The following is a 12,190-nucleotide window of genomic DNA, read 5'->3' as shown; positions in this document are numbered from 1 at the left end:
TTTACACAATCTTTGCAAACCTGCTGGGTAGGTAACTGCCTCATTTTCTTAGCAGCTGTATTTAATTAGCGCGTAAGCAGATGAAGCGTGCGCCTCCAAGAGTTCTCTGCAGCCGAGGAGCCGCTTGCTTTCGCAGCACTAATGATGTTGTTTGTTTGTTCATTCATTCATTCATTCATTCATTAATTCATTCATTCACTCATGCATTCATTCAGTTATTGGTCTCAACTTGGCCTTGACTGTCCTTGAGCAATCTGGTATTAACCCCTCTTGAAGCAGATTGTTTTGAAGCAATGTTATTGTCTCTTAGCCTTTATTTTCTATGAACCTATGCTTTGAGGACACTAAAAGAAGGAGCAATTGTTTAGAACGCGAGAAAGATGCGTATGCTTATTAAGTGTTACTTACCACACAACAAAATAAATTTATTTCCACCATAAACTGCCACACTGCTCTAAAAAATTTATGGTTAAGAAAAAAGTCAATTCACAAGTAAATCCATGTAGAGTATGGTTCACTGTTAAAGGGAACACTTAAGCAGTAACATAGCCAACATAACTGGAACAACACGTCACATTTATTTGAAAAAAGGTAGTTTATATAGTCGATTGCACATGAAACTGACTTCTGTGGGCCGTAAGTCATGCCATATCTGGGCAATAATCAAGGGAGAAATGCCAACTTCGTTTCACTGGTGTGGACCCTTCAACAGTAGACCTCACTGCACTTATCATGGCTTTCATGGAGGCTGGACGAAAACAGTGCCAGATTTTCATTTGGTGATGTTGGTACATTTGCAGTATGTGTCTGCTCATGTTACACTGGTGCTTTGTTTCTTCTCATGCAGGTCATGTCCACAAAGTTTGTCTGAACACATATATGTGCATGTACTAACAGATATGGTAACTTGCCTTTAGCATTGTTCGTTGAAGAGTGGAGTGAATTGCCTTCCCACATAGTTGCTGTAAATGATAGAACCTGTTTTTAAAATGTCATTTTATTTATCTACATGTCGTCCTTTTTCATAGATTTGGCTGATTGTTATCTCATACACATTCTACAAGAGCTAAATTTTTCTTAGTAAACTGCAATTTCTTATGCACCTGCTAACACTAATTTGTAGTAATTTTCTTCTTAAGGTTCTGCTACAGTATTCAGTTGACATATTGTAATGTGCACGTTGTGCTACTGATTTGTCCGTACCTTTTCTTTTTTCTTTCTCTTGCATGGGCTGCAACAAAGTTTGTATTGTATCTTGTATTTTTGTAGCAGTGCTTATCACCAACCAGTGTGTACCCTTGTGCGACTGTTAATTTCTAATTGTGGCATCAATGTTTGTTCACCCCCCCCCCCCCCCATCCTTTATGCAATGTTCAAATGAGCCTTTATGCTATTCAAAACAAAAACTAAGAACTAAACTACAAAGTAGTGTGCCTTTTAACATCTCTGATTCACCCGTGTGGCAGGGCTGGGTGACCTGTACGGGCCATACCCGGGCTCTGTGGTGCGGCCAGCCGAGACGGAACCGGTAAGCTGCCAGGAGGAGGTGCTACGCAGGGGCAGGGCCACCAAACGGAAAAAGAGCGACTCGACCTCGGGCACCGAGGAAGGCTCCACACCGCGGCGATGCAGCCGGCAGGTGAGTTGACTCCCCTCTGCTCCGTTTGCCGCCTTGATACTTGTGCAAGAGCTACCCTCACGACGAGGACGTGCACTGGCTGCTTCAGAGCTGGAAAATTGTGCAGCAAAAGCTTCATCGAAACGGGCATGCATTAACGTGTCCATTCGATTCGGCGTGCACTTGGTGAACTATTCGATAGTAAGCTCGCAGAATCACATTGCAAAAGGGGCGTAGGAAAAGAACTATGAATTAACAACTCACCTAAGTTCACAACCTGTTTAACTAGTTCGTTGTGGTTCTGTGCCGTGGCCTGGCACCTCCTGCTCGAGCCTTGCATTACCTCTCCCGCATGTGCAGGAAATGCCGCGAACTCATTCTGCACAATGTTCTGCATGAACCCTTCACCAAGTGAAACTAACAACGTGCAGACGATGCCACGTTGCACTCGTGAAGCAAGCAGCGAGCTGCAACATGCAAATTGAATGTGCTGTCGTGTTCGATACGAGCTGCAACGTGGTGCCGCTATGGTCAAAGGGGCTCCAAGCATGGAGGGGGGAAAAAAAAAAAAAACTAGGGGAGAGCTTTACAACACGCAGCCAGCCTTGGCAAGCGAACTCTTTGTGAAGCTATTCCCTTCGCTTCCTCCCTCGCAGTGTTGGCCCAACACATCAACTCTGAGACTTGGGGTATCGGCCGAGAATGCTTGGTTCCTGGTAGTTTTTAATTGATGTACACTTGTTCGGTTGCCTTGTTGTAGCTCTGCCGTCAGAGCGGGAGTACTAAAACCTACCACGTAATGTGATGATCACGTGTTCGGCTCATGCGTTTGGCTTCAGTCGGGTTTTGCAGTGCTCTCCCCTAATTCTTTCTTTCCTCCATGGCTCCAGCCCTGCACGGAGGGGCTGACATAAAAAAAAAAAAAAGAAAGAAAGAATTGGTTTAATAAGTACCAGTGCTTCAAAGGGTGTTTAGTTCTCCAATTTTTAGTATGTTGGCGTCACCATGCCGTCTTGGGGCCCCTTTGATTGCAGGTATTATCTTGCAGCTCATATTAAACACGATTGCACCTTATGTATACATCAGAGCAGTGTACAAACATTGGAAGTTGAGCGTAAATGTCTATTTTCTCTTGTGACAGCGGAGGCCCAGTGAAGCAGAAAGGGAAGCGGAGGTGTCCAAGGAACTCTGGGTGCATGAGACGTGTGCCACCTGGTCCCAGGGGGTGTACCTCGGTGGGAACCGGGTGCATGGACTGCAAGAAGCCGTAGCCGAAGCCACTCACCTGGTGAGTCCTTCACGGCAAATGTCGGCGTTCAAGGTTTAACATCAGCGTGCGCAAATTGCGAGTGCTGCGAAGGCTGCCCCAGCAAGACTGTTGTAAGAAAATAGAGCTGTCGAAATATCTGTTGAAGTGACACTAGAAGAGAAGCATTCAGTTTAAAGGTCAACTGCAGCAAAAGTTTCATATGTGTAAGGAGCCTAGCTTCAGATGCTTCAGATGTAGAGGAGTCTTCCTGCGAAATTTTATATTTTGAATATGAGTCGGTATGTTGTAAAAAAGAAAGGAAAAAGCTGTGTTTCTGATATCTAAAAACAAAAGAAGTAGTAATAGTAAGTAGAACGGCAACATGACTACTTAGTAGAAATGACGCAGAAACCCGGTACATTGAGAAACGGCGGTTTGTTGGCATGACTGAGATCGCCCTGCAATCTGAGGCCATGTTCTGTGTTGTATCCGCTAACCACCATGTGCTTGCGTCATCTGCTTAGGTGGTATTTAAAGACTTAAAAAAAAACCTGTCAATGAGCAGCCCTACAGCTTTATCAAAATTGATTTGACACCAGAGTGAAATTTTGTCGCCATTTATTTATTTATTTATTTGGTACCTGCTTCACCTTTGCAGGCATTTTACAGCAGGAGGGACGTAACAAAAAAAAAAAAAAAAAAAACTGTCATCTAATTCAAATATACAAAGCGTGGTAAAAATCGTCATTTGGCATTATGTATACAGTTTGTGGGAGAAGCACATTCCACTCCCTTAGTGTCCAGTGAAAAAAGAAATGTAAAAAGCAAAGCATCGCCCTTAAAAGGAAATTCGTGATGTCTTAAGCTATGGTTCGTTCTCTGCAACATGTATGACGATGGCCTAATATACTTCAATTTAACTATACCATTTAGTGATAAATGCTTCGTCGGCTTTTAACCCTTTGATGGTCAATGACGTAAATATACGGCGCCTCGAACAAGTCCGAAAATGGTCGATGCCGTATATTTACAGCGCAGTCTGTACGTTTAAGAAGCGCGCCAATTTCCTAACTTTCTTTTCTGTCATGTGCTGCCACTATGTGGGGATACAGGAAATTTTTTTCGTGCGCCTCCCTCTCTCGGTTTTCGTTGCATGGTTTGTTTTAGCGCTAGTTTGCTCCCGCACATGCACATGCGAGCGGCCGTTTGGATTTTGTTTAGTGGGCGGTTTCGGCTTTTTGCGCTTGCAAAAGTGATGGCTATCTCGTTACTAATCGCTCGTTTAGTGCTCACAGGGGTGCGCATAGGAAGGATGCCGCCGTGCATGCGTTTCCGTTTCTTTTCTTTTCTTTCTTTCTTTTTTTTTCTTTGAGGCTCACGAAAACTAATTGCCCTAGCTGGTTGGCGATAAGATGAAGATTAGCGGAAGTTTGTCACACGTGTTGCTTTTTTTTTTTTTTTTGATGGGCACACAACCAAACAGTTTTCTTGAGTGCATGCACCTACGCAGTTCAATTACGTTATAGACATATGTATTAGTATAAGAGCAGGAACATTTGAGGCTTGCGAAATATTCTCGTGTGCGGATTTTCAAAGCCTCTAACTATGTGCATAAAAATGCATCAAATTTTTAATTCTGATAAGTTTGTTTCCTTTTTTATTGTTCTTATTCATGAAGGAAGAGTGCATATATGCCAACGCAAAATATTTTTCTCACTTTACGGTCACCCTAGAAAAATTACGGTAATTTCTTCTCTTTTTTTTTTTTTTTCGAAATAAGTCCCTAAGAAGAATAGGAATCTGCAATAATAAAAAATCGACCCTGGGCGGTCGCACATGGCGGAAAAAAATCGACACCCAAAGGGTTAATAAAAGGCCCCATTGACCACAGGTTGTTCTAGTCGCAGGAGAACTTGCAGGGAAAACTGCAAGAGAATTTGGGAAGCAGAGTGCAGGTGGTAAATGTCCATGTGGCTTTGTCACCAGCACTGGCTAGCACCGAGGTGTATTGCACAGCAGTGTTTGTTTTGCCTCCCGTGCTGCAGGTATGCTGCAAGTGCAAGCTCGTCGGTGCTTCTCTGGGCTGCATCACCCGGGGCTGCAGCGAAAAATACCACTACCTCTGTGCCGTAGAAAAAGGTAGTGTTACAGTGTTGCCATTACTGGAGACACTGCCATGTGGTGCCTTTTGTAGTGCCTAGTGTACTAGTTGGCTTATTAGCAAGTAAGACTTGATTACGAGTTGCTTCTAATATGTACCATTAGTGTAGTTTTCTTGATGTACAAATGCAATACCGTACTGTGTCAGTTACTGATTGTTGCAAGTTTATGTGTTTGTGCTTCACATTCTATAACTGCACCTGTTCTACTCTCAATACTTAATTTAATTTAATGAGATAAACCACTGGGCACATTGTAGGGGTTCACTTCATTACAGTCAAACCCGGCTAAATCGAACTCGCAAAAAAACGCCTATCAGTTCGATATAGAGCATAATTCGATATAAGCCTGCTAAATAATTGGATGTCATAAAAGCACATACCATTTATAAAACAACTTTGTTAACGAAACTAGCTTAGTTTGGCATAAATTAGTCCTGCATTTTCTTCTGCTTGGGCAATTTCGCTGCCTGCGACGCACGCACTTCCCCACGTTGTCTAAGGAGTCGGAGCAGCTGAGGCCGCAACCTTCCGCATTCGCGCAGAAGCGCAGGACAAATGCGAGAGCACCAATCACTTCGGAGGATGTGGGCAAAGGACCGTAGTTGCTTTCCTCAATGTGCCTACTTTCATTTGTGCTCGGTACGATGTCGGCGATGTAGTTTTCATTTCCGGGCTCTACCGTGGTCGCGACACCATCATCTGCACTCACAAACTCGTCCACCGTTGATTCGAATGTCCCGGAAATTTTGACAGCTCGCTCCAAACTTCAGCAACACCGGCAACGGCTTCGTCGCATTCATCAGAATTTACAGTCCTCACCGAGCACGCGGAAACCGGCACGTATGAAGAACCACTCGTACACGGCCGTGCGTACGCGTCGGGCGCCGGGTTGCGAGTCTGGCCACTGTAGCCCTAATCGTGCCGAGAGTGCTCCTCGGAATCTTGCACGCTGCGGGGACATCCAACTTCTCATCTCGTTCGACGCGATTTATGATTTTGAGCTTCACGACGAAAGGCGAATTCTGCCGCTTCATCTCTGCAACACTGCGGGAGAAGGCCCACAAGGCGCAAACACAATAAACCAGAGAAGCAGCCAGACAACTCGCACTTTCGCCATCTTGCATGAAGAGAGCACAAGAGCCTCTGATTGGCTGTCTGAGCAAGCGCTGTAGGCGGGCCAGGATCATTTTTCGCTGGGGAGTGTCGCTAGATAGTGATCTAAAAAAGGAAGGACGCTCGATTCTGCAACCCGTGAGGGAGCACGGCAAAGCATCGTCAGGGGAGAGGCGGTGGCAAGTGAAAGATGATAGAGAAAGAGGGAGGATGTGGCCTAATAGACTCCACTATGCGCGACAGGGGGAGTGTCGACGGCTCGCCCGAACAGCCCGAGGCAGCGCGGTCACGGTAGGGAGACCGGTTGGATGGAGCCGCGCCGCCGGGTTTCCCCGCTACCGCGAGGGAAAGCCAACTTCTGGGGGCACTTTTCCGCCGCTTGACGTTCGATATATCGGGAGTCACTGCAATATTTGTTCGATGTAAGCGTAATTTTTGCTATATATACTCATTGTAACTATACCGTGACCAGAAATTGTTCTATATATAAAATAATTTGATGTAAACGGGTTCGATATAGTCGGGTTCGACTGTATTGTTTTTTTTCTCCTGTTGTTGTTGGCTGGAAAGTTGTCGCATTGCTTTTACAGTGGTGGGAATGCTGCACTGATTGCGCTAACTTGCTCTGACTGGTATTTCTTGCTCCATACTACTACTAAAGGGTGTCCTGTATTTTTTTTACTAAATTGTGCCTCTACTGTGCCACAACTTTGTTTTCGCGGTGGAAAAATTCGGAAGCTACCAAGCAATACAGTGCAAAGCGTGGCATTTGTGGTTTCTTTGGCTGCATTCGTTCATGGTGTTGCATCCAGTCAGATAACCCTTGTGAAGGCCGACATAATCGAATTTGTTCGTATTTTTACGTTCCAACTGTGAGGTGTCAGACTACATTGAGCAAGGTCGCCACGTTGCCTTTGCAACTACGTGATCAACACAGTAGTCTTATGCATTGAAAAAAGGTTATATGTGTTGTTGGGTCACACATGTGCTCTTGGGACAAAGGAACGGCAACACAATCGCAATGGCATTTATTGCACCTTTCATACTCTGATGCCTGCTAGCCGATTTGCAATCCACAGAACACGCCAATGGGTGCGCAAGAAGTCTAGGAAGTCCGACTCACTGCGACCCGATAGAGAGTGGATATGTTCGCCCCCAAGCTGAAAACCAATGCCCAATTGTTCACGATCACGCGAACAGTGGCGGGTTCGAACGATCGTGTTCGTCCATTCCGGTGTCCTGCTCCTATGCCTTCCGTAGGACGGTCCCGCGAAAGAGGTCGGCGCAGGCGCGAAGCAACAGCACTGTTCGCTGACCCCATGCCAAACACGAACAGCCTTTTCCCTTTTGCGCCCAAGTATAACCCCGCCATTAGGTGGCGTTAGCAGTGCAACACTCGCGCTGTCTCTTGTAGTATGCTGCAATCACATCGACCGCCACCAGGGCTTAGCTACGGGGAGAAGCCGATTTACAGGAGACGCGAGAGCCATGCGGGGAAAATATTATCAGGGGACGTGTAAGAGTCGAGCATTTGCACGGTGTCCACCGTACTTATTCCTGTTGCTTGCTTGCAACTTTATTCATTGCACTGTATTGTGCTTTTCTCTCTCTCTCTCTCTTCCCCCTCTTTCCAGGAGAATTTGAGGTCGTTGAATTTTGCATCGGGCATTATAATCACACACGTGACGATTGTGTACTAGACCGTAGTTTATGCTCTTTGGTAATACAGGTGTCTTTGGTAAAGCTTGTGGTAAAAAAAAAAGTTAAACGCAAACAAGCAAGCGGCCTATCTCCATAGGGCCTTGTCCTGCAAGTGGACATCAGTGGCGGAATATAAGAATTTTACGCGCTCGCACCGCTGATCACAGTTCATAGAACAAAATCTGAATGTATAGAATATCAAACCTACAAAGCAGGCATTCCCTAAATGTATACTAAAAAAAAGTAATTTCAGTTGCACTAGTAAATTACTCATATAAGTAACGAAAGAGCCCATCTTACTGTAAAGAGAGACTTAGTACAGCATAATGCGTTGGCGTGCTAGTTGGTGCGAATCCATAATTACTTTGTTTAGAGCAAAACGACGGACACAAGAAAGACGATGGAAAAAGGCGCCTTGTCCTGTTGTCTTTCTTGTGTCAATTGTTTTGCGCTAAACAAAGTAATTATAGAGACTTAGCAAGCTGGAATAAATGCAAGAACAAAAAGACCGGGGCCGACACCGGCCTTGGCGCTCCCGCTCCACGTTGCGGTGACATCATACATTTTGATGGCTGCTGCTAGTGCATAGTTCATTGTTTATTGGTAAAGACAGACTACATGGTATTCTAAAGGAGCCAAAGGTCTCCACTTGCAAATCATCAACAAGGAGTCATCGGGAGTCATCAACAGACTTTTCTGGCACGAATTTCCTTGCCATGGAAGATTAAAAGGGGCCCTGAAACACTTTTTGAACCCACTAAGCAGATGCTGCCGATCTGTCAGAGGCTTCTGCGAACATGTCCACCAAATATTGCTGCATTTCGTGCAGCAGGGAATTCAAAAGGTAACATCAAAAACAGCGAACAATCGCTTGCTCTCGCTTCCGCAATGCCGTTATGCAGCGTCAGCTAAAGCAGCTGGATCTGCCAACGCTAATGGCTGATGTCGTTATCGCAAGAAAATACTTAGTATAATACATAATTCCTAATTTTGAGTTACATAAATGAAGAATATACATGTATGCAGTCTCAAAAGGACAAAGACAATTCCGCTTTTGCACTGCACGTAGCTGCAGCCACTTGTGCGGCCTTCAAGATGGCAGTGGGGTGGTGCGATGAGCCCTTTGCTGCTACGACACTAAACTTTTGGCCGGGGTTTTGCCCTCTTGGCTTCTATGCTGTGTAGCTTCCACCGCTAGCACAGAGACGAAAGAAGATAAAAAGCTGGCTGTAGGTACAATAACTCCACTCGTATAGTTGCAGGATTCTAAACATTTTTTTTTTTTTTTACACGAGATTCTTGAGACATCTTTTCATAGTGAGGCTGCTGCGTGATTAGTTAAAGAAGTGTTTCAGGGCCCGTTTAATGGACAAGACCATGATTTTGATAACATTGCAGCAATAGAGGATACACAAAATTTCTGCAAGTGCTCTTCCCCACAGATCTTGTTTGACCTGCACATGATGGGGAATGTCGCCCTAAAAGTCTAAATTAATCAGGGCCACGCAATCTGGTGTCTTCATCCTTGCCACCATCTTTTTCTGACTGCACCCTCACTGTTTGCAAACCTATTGTTTAAACCGACGGACAGGGAGGCTGAGATGTGTCCATATGGCCATCAGTTCTTGCCTGAACTGTGCATGTTTGTAAACGAACATGTACTGTATTTACTCGAATCTAGCCCGACCCCGATTCTAAGCCGACCCCCTAAAGTCCGAAGCCAAAAAAAATATATATATTACTTCGAATGTAGGCCGAACAAAAAAAGTGAGGACTGCGTTCGCAAAATGCAAACATTTATTGAATCTGAGCGTGCAGAGCTCATTGAACGTCGTCGTCGCTGCTAGACTCATCACTGTGTTCCTTGTCACTGCCACCTTCAAACAGTGCACTATCTTCGGTACCGTCAAGCGCGTTAGATATGCTGCACTTTTTAAAGGCGCGCACGATCAAAGTACCTGGCACTGTAGTGGCATCTCCTGCTTGGTGCCATCGCGATAACACCACGCCGCACACCGATACGGCCGAAACAACACAGGTCAAAATGGCAACCTCGCTTGTGCACGGTTGGCTACTGGCACGGCTAGTAGTGGCTGCAATACTGACTTTTCTAGATGGCGCTAGCTATGCACCATATTTAGCAGTTTCAATGAAAAACTGGTGGTTCTTTTTTAAATCCTCGAATCTATGCCGACCCTAGAGTTTGGAATATAATTATTTGAAATAAGCTATCAGCCTAGATTCTAATAAATAGAGTAGTTTGTAAACATGTTAACAATAAGTGTTTTGGGTGCTTTGGCCAAGCTTGCTACCTCCGCACAGTGCCAGGAACATTCTAGGCCGCATACTTTGACAAGTCTGATGCAGAGGCATGTAATATCTCTTGAAAGTGATAGTAGTATATCTAAAAGTGATAGCGTTAAAGGCACGTACACACTAGCAGAAAAAATGTGCGCAGCACCAGCGGCAAAATGCACGCCGCGAAAGCTGCCTCACAGCAACTACTACGTGCCGTGGGAGGGATCGATACTGGACCTATTTTTGCAGCTTTCCGCGGTGGCAAGCGAGCCCCGAACACCAGAGACCAATGAGAGCGGCTCCTTCGTGACGTGCACGGGCGAAACTGGTTTCATGCGGACCCTCCCGACCGCTCAATTCTGTGGTGGTTTGTGACTCACGCGTCACCTGATGTTGTTTTCCCTGCCTGGCTTTACCGTGGCAGTTGGTATGGCTGCAGAATAGTACGAGAGATGGCGTGAGTGTTGCGCTGCTAAAGTCACCTATCAGCGGGGTTAGTCGGGCGCAACAGGGAGTAGACTCTTCCTTATCGTCTTCTGGTAGGCAAGCGGCACGAACGTTCCATGCGTGCGCCAAGACATGCTTCTGCGAGACCGTCTCGCGAGGCCTCGTTGGAGGGCGCCACTGTTCGCATGACCGTACACACAAACGATCAGGCATTGGTGTCCACCATGGTGTGTACATATTCACTCACTATTCAGTTGCGGTGAATCTTACTGCCTCGATTTGTCGCGTGCCCATCGGCATGGCATTACCCATTACCGCGTACCCATCAGCTACCAGGCATTAGTGTATAAAGGTGCAATAAATGCCCTTGTGATCGTCTGCACTACAGTGCTATCGTTCCTTTGTCCGAAGAGCACGGATGAGACCCCACCATTCGTACTTGCATGTGGTGTCAGCTGCACTGTTGATTTCGTACTATCGTCTGCTCAAGTCAGGTCTCGCTCATGCTTGTTTTGGCTTTACAATGATGAGCGTAAACCGAGACATACCTGTGGAAAGATTTTTGGAGACAGTGCATCATATCCGATTCTGTACGACAAGATGGCCCCTGAATACAAGGATGCAGAGGCGACGCCCAGCATTCTCATTGTCTTTTGAACGTGGCGATGCCATAAGCCATAACAGAAGGGAGCACAGCAACATAACTATGATCAGTGCCAACGACGTCGTCATCTTCATAAGATGTAGCTCACATTAAGAATGAATGACGAGGGCCGTAAACATCGTAGCAATGTGTCAGCAGATGAAGGAAAGAGCATGCGACATCTGGCACCTACATGCAGAGTAAAAGAGAGGGTGCCAGATTTTCATGTTGTCACGTGACTGCCGCAGCGGTTCGCCGCCAGTTGGTTTGGCCGCTCTGCTGCCTCTGCATTTTGTCGCCACCACGCGTTTTTTCATTAGTGTGCTTGGCATCTGTGGCCAGTGAAGTGCAAATGGCAATTCGCCACTTTCATTGTGAAATGTCTTGTAGAAAACGAAAATTCTTTCTGGTGCTTGCTTATCAGAAGTATAGCTGGGTTGAATGCTGATTTGTGCATTTTTGCTTTTTTTTTCTCTCTCTTTTCCAATCAGGTTGTTATTTGGACACTGAAAACTTCTCCATCGTGTGCTCCAAACACAAGGTTAGTACGGGTTTGTTTTCCAAGTTTGCACATTTTGCTGAGGAATTCTTTGTCATTGTTTTTGTCTTGCATTCACTCACAACAAATCGCACTGATTGCAAATGCAATCTTTATGACTTAGTGGCTTGGTTTGACTTGTCCTGTGGTTTGGGTGTTGTTGGCAACTACTGGATAGTTGCCCTTGTACTGTTTGTTAGTCTATGGGACCAGTCACAGTGCCACGGAGCCATCCGCATAATCAAGCTTGTCCGTATTATTGGTCGACAGCCTTAAATCACCTTTAACAAAATGCAAATGTATCCCTGAAATGGGAGGTTCTCAGGGCAAGCAAACATGCATGCTATTCACCCCCACCCCTTTCATTCAATGTTGCATTAGCAGGATTTTATGAATGTTGTGGAGCAAATTTCTCTTTCGA

The 12,190-nt window shown here is 45.5% G+C and overlaps 1 protein-coding gene across 5 annotated transcripts in view; it reads left to right on the top strand.

Moving 5' to 3' along the window:
- Window positions 1-12,190, top strand: part of LOC126529094 (uncharacterized) — a 73,578-nt gene that overhangs the window by 46,384 nt on the left and 15,004 nt on the right. For all 5 annotated transcript variants that reach the window (XM_050176696.3, XM_050176695.3, XM_050176694.3 and 2 more), the window contains 4 exons: window positions 1,467-1,639; window positions 2,760-2,906; window positions 4,913-5,006; window positions 11,723-11,772. In XM_050176696.3, coding sequence (XP_050032653.1) covers window positions 1,467-1,639; window positions 2,760-2,906; window positions 4,913-5,006; window positions 11,723-11,772 — 464 coding nt within the window. The remainder of the gene's footprint in view (window positions 1-1,466; window positions 1,640-2,759; window positions 2,907-4,912; window positions 5,007-11,722; window positions 11,773-12,190) is intronic.

This window comes from Dermacentor andersoni, chromosome 8, assembly GCF_023375885.2.
Source record: "Dermacentor andersoni chromosome 8, qqDerAnde1_hic_scaffold, whole genome shotgun sequence".
Lineage (NCBI taxonomy): Eukaryota > Metazoa > Arthropoda > Arachnida > Ixodida > Ixodidae > Dermacentor > Dermacentor andersoni.
This window is presented reverse-complemented; position numbering and strand designations above follow the sequence as displayed.